At 47.1% G+C, this 4637-nt stretch overlaps 3 protein-coding genes across 3 annotated transcripts in view; all 3 read right to left on the bottom strand.

Annotated features, from left to right (window-relative positions):
* LOC138036100 (uncharacterized) overlaps positions 1-1200 on the bottom strand; it is a 1362-nt gene extending 162 nt beyond the window's left edge. Inside the window, exon 1 of the mRNA XM_068882461.1 lies at positions 1-1200. This exon is cut by the window's left edge and continues 162 nt beyond it. Coding sequence (XP_068738562.1) covers positions 1-1200 — 1200 coding nt within the window.
* Positions 1201-1509: 309 nt separating this feature from the next.
* On the bottom strand, positions 1510-2535 carry LOC138036099 (uncharacterized). Its single transcript, XM_068882459.1, has one exon. The coding sequence runs from the start codon at positions 2533-2535 to the stop codon at positions 1510-1512; it is 1026 nt and encodes a 341-aa protein (XP_068738560.1).
* A 524-nt stretch (positions 2536-3059) lies between these two features.
* On the bottom strand, positions 3060-4637 carry LOC138036098 (uncharacterized). Its single transcript, XM_068882458.1, has one exon. The coding sequence runs from the start codon at positions 4635-4637 to the stop codon at positions 3060-3062; it is 1578 nt and encodes a 525-aa protein (XP_068738559.1).

Here is a 4637-nt window from a genome sequence, read left to right as displayed (position 1 = left end):
AACAAGTTTAAAAATTCTAACAGTCTCTTCGCCTTCTTTCTCTGCAATGTCTCTAATCCGCTGAGCAGCTACTACTGCCGCTCGTCTCGGAGTGAAATCTCTAGCTCGAGGATTAAGCTGTACTGGTTGACTCGGCGGTGTCTCTCGCACGTCACAAGACAGTTCCATCGGGCATAAATGCTGGATCGCCCGTTCCAAATATGACTTCCCCGCTCTCAGCCTAGCTCCTCTCACAACTCCGTCACGCCCCTTGATAAGTTTTACAACGATTCCGATATTCCACTTCCTACGGTTGCGCTCCTCGCTCTGGATCAGAACCACATCACCAACTTTTAAGGTCAATTCCTTGGTCTTATGTTTCAGATTGTGCCTCTCCCTCAGGCTCCTTATGTAGTCTGTAGTCCAGCGTGACCAAAGAACGTCCTTGCACCGACGGACATATCTCGCTCTCTTACGAAGATCCACATCGTCAAATGCATCTGCATCTTCCTCCGGCAGAAGGTTAGACTGACTATACATCATGGCGGCTGGAGTCAGCACAGGAAGCTCAACATCATCTTCAACATAGGATAATGGACGATTATTGACAGCCACCTCTACATCGAGAATTACTTCTTCAAGCTCATTAAACATCAGAAGGGCCCGCCCAATAGCCTTGTAGAAAGCTTGCTTTACAACTCCTACTAAGCGTTCAAATTGACCGCCCCACCATGGGGCCCTAGAGAGATTAAACTGCCAAAGGATGTTATGATGAGCCAGATAGTCTTGAGTCTTCTCATCTTTCATGATACTGTTGAGCCATTTGGACGCTGCTACAAAGCTCTTCCCATTATCTGAATAGATCTTCGTAGGCCTTCCCCGTCTGGCAATGAACCTTTTCAAACACTTGGTGAAACCTTCCGTGGTCTGGTCAATTAGTAGCTCCAAATGGACTGCTCTTGTCAAACTGCATGCAAACAGTAGGATATATGCTTTGCCTTCCAACTTCTTAGAAACCTTGTATGCTATTGGCCCAGCGTAATCTACCCCCACTACTTGGAAAGGATAAGATCCTTCAGTACGGTCCACTGGCAGGTTTCCAGGGGGTGGATTGTGAAACCTCGTGGCATGAAATTTCTTGCACCCGTAACAGTGGTTGATCACAGTCTTCGCTAGCTGACGGAGACGAGGTATCCAATATTCTTGTCTAACATGCGCCATAGTAGACCCTACTCCCCCGTGAAGAGTCAAGAGGTGGGCGTCTTGCACTATTTTCTCTGATAAGCTTACTCTGGGTGGTAGATACACAGGGTAATGTCCTTGAATTCTTCCTCTGTACAAGTAGATCCCCTCATCATTCTTCTGAAGATTGAGCCTCTGTTGATCTTCTAGGAATTTCTCTGTCACAGTGTATCGCTCTTGCTCACGCTTTATCCACCACTTAACCTGCTTCCCAGTCTCAGCCGTTGTCAAGGGGCCGCTAACTCTATTCGATTTCTTGCTTCGGCAATTCTGAACGAATCGCGTAACTCACGCGCTAATTCTGGTCACTCGCCAGAAGGCATACTTCTCAAGTACTTCATCAAAATCATCTCTCACATCCACAGCTACAGCGAAATTCTCTTTGGTGCGTTTGGCCTCGGTTTCCGTCTCCTTGTTAGGTTTAGTCACTATGTCTCTTGGCCATTTCTCTGGATTGGGCAGCCATTCTGGTCCGGATAGCCACATGCCAGTCAACTGGTCTGTATTACAGCCTCTGCTCCCTATGTCTGCTGGATTGTGGTTGGTGTCAACGTGCCTCCATTCAATGAAATCCTTAGAACTGATCTTGTGAACTCTGTTGGCCACGAACTCCTTATGGGATCCTCCCCCTTTGATCCGATGAAGTGCGACCGTACTGTCACTCCACCCATAAACGGATGTAATCGGGTATCCTTCGAGTGCTGTTCTTACGTTATCCGCTAGATTAGCTGCCATATGAGCTGCCACCAGCTCTAACCTTAGGATTGTGAGATTTTTCTTTGCCAACCTTGACTTTGCTGCTATCAATCCCTTGCTCACTCCAGAGGCTTGAATAATCACTGCATACACTGCTGATGATATCCCAGAACCACTTGTGTCACCGAAAGCATGCAATACAACTCCTTCAACAGGCTCCTTAAACCTTGCTAGGCTCCGTGATACTTCAACCTTATTGGGAAGGCTCCTCACAAACTTCAGCCACTCCTGCCCCAATCTATCCGATACCTTCTCATCCCATGGAAGACGACTCTCACATATCTCACGATACAGTAACTTCCCCACCAGCATTGTGGGCGACGCAATCCCAAGAGGGTCATACACTGCGAATCGTAGAATCCCTCTCTTCGTCGTCTCGACAGGTTCTTCGGGAAAAACCACAGCGATCAAGTCCTCCCTCTTGTTCCACAAAAGTCCCAACATCTTTGTTTCACCTTCTTTAACTCCTAACTGTTGTTTTGCATAACTCTGCTGCTCATCAACGGGAACAACCTTCCCGCTCTCTAGCTGAGGATCGTTAGAGTTCCACTTATGCATGGTAAACTTGGCCTCCCCGAACACTGATGCTATTGTCTCCTTCAGGCCCTGGACCTCGTCTGTAGTGCTGCCCCCGGTGATGACGTCATCAACATATAGACTTCAATCTCTGAGGGGTACCTCTCCCTTACGTTTTCCAAGTGCAACTTCAATGTTCCTGCCAATAAGAATGGTGACTGTACCAACCCAAAGAGCGCTCGCGTAAATCTCAACGCCTCAATTGCGGAAGGGTCCTTGTTTTTGATCCAGTGGAACCGTAGGACATCCCTGTCCTCAGTCCTAATGCGTACCTGTAGGAAGGCTTGTTTGATGTCTGCTGTTAAGGCAATTGGTTTGAGGCGATTACGCACAAGTACATTCCACAACAGGTTCTGAAGAGGAGGGCCTGTCTCTAAACACTCATTTAAAGAAGGACTTTTTCCATTCGGTTTAGCTGACGCGTCAAATACAATTCTAAGTTTCGTCGTTGTTGCTGTTTCCCTTTTTACAGGTTTATGCGGGATGTAGAACACTCTCTCATTGGTTTACTCTTCCACTCTCTCGACTATCCCCTCTTTTAGCTGATCTTGAATGATTTCATCGTACTTATCAATCATGTCTGGATCTCGCTGCAACTTCCTTACCAGTCCTTCTAGTCTTGCTATGCTACCATGTTCGTTTGTTAGTAGACGACCATGACCCGGCTTCCACAACAACCCACTTTCATACCAACCTTCCTCACTTCGGTGTAGCTGCTCGATGAATTCACCATACACGCTCTCCTGGTCTGTTTCTGGTCTATCTTCGAGTCCTAAGACATCTAAACTGCAGAGTTGCTCATAATCTGCGGTTGATGATATCGTCAAGTAAACGTTAGAGAGGCCTGTTTCTTTACCAGAGGACATCATCGCCCACCCTAGCATAGTGAGCTCAGCAATAGGCTCAGATGGTTTACCGATCCTCGGTTTCGTCTCGGTTTTGATTCTTGAGTACTCACTGGCGCCGAATATAAGGTGGATGGGCAAGTCACCTTTCTTATCCTTGTCATCCATTACTACTCCTTCCAGGTGAGGATACTTGGTTATCAGTTCTTCGTAACGCGGGTTTGAGACTGTGAGTAATACTCCCTTATCTACCTTATTGACCTTTGTCGTCATCTCAAACCTTCCATCGACACTTGCAACCTTCACTGTATAACTTCGTACCTTTTGGATTGTAGAGCAAAGCATCATTTCTATCTGTTTATGTTCAACATGTGTTGGAAGCTTGTTAAGCCGTTCGACTAGAGCTGCTGACGCGTATGAACTACCTGCCGCTGTGTTCAATAATGCTCTACACTTGATGCCATCGACCACCACCACCACCACTGGATAGATGACTGAACCCTCATGATCACCAGTCACCAGCATCATCTGATTGTTGCTAGGCACCCTGTCACAAATAGACGTGTGATGTCTGTTGCCGCAGCGTTGACAGGCATTCTTGCTGCGACACTCTTGCGCTTGATGTTTCATACCCGTGCAGTTAAAACACAACTTCTTGTCACATAAAATCCTCCTGCGCTGGGAGATGTTAGGGAACTTCCCACACTCTGCAGAGCGGTGTTCTTCACCATTGCAATAAACACAGACACGCCCCACCTTCACACTTTCTTCCTTGGTTTGGTAGGCAGGATTTTTCTTTGTTGGATCGCGGTTTCGAGGGTGCTGATTTGATGGATACCAGGTTGACGAGTCACGGATAGTTGAGCCGCGATTCGGTGGACTGCGAATAGATAGGCCACGGTTTGATGGACTGCGGATTGGTGGGTCACGGTTTGAATGATCGCCGTCTGGTGTTGTATACATCTGATCTTTACTGGGTATGGGATTACGGTCGCGCCACTTTCTCAACGATTCGATTAGTTCTGGAAATCCCCACTCTTGCCAGTCATCATCAAGACGAACTAGGTCTGCTCGAATGTCAGGAAGCTTATCAAGCGTTGCTCGCACGAACCCTTCAATTTCTTTAACCTTCCCCATGGTCTCTAGGACTTGTATGTGACTTGTTAACTTCTCATGGAATTCATGAATTTTAGCTGGATCCACGCCATGAATTGTGGACAATCCAATAATACACTGCAT

This window comes from Montipora capricornis, unplaced genomic scaffold (genome assembly GCF_036669925.1).
Source record: "Montipora capricornis isolate CH-2021 unplaced genomic scaffold, ASM3666992v2 scaffold_458, whole genome shotgun sequence".
In the NCBI taxonomy this organism is placed as follows: domain Eukaryota; kingdom Metazoa; phylum Cnidaria; class Anthozoa; order Scleractinia; family Acroporidae; genus Montipora; species Montipora capricornis.
This window is presented reverse-complemented; position numbering and strand designations above follow the sequence as displayed.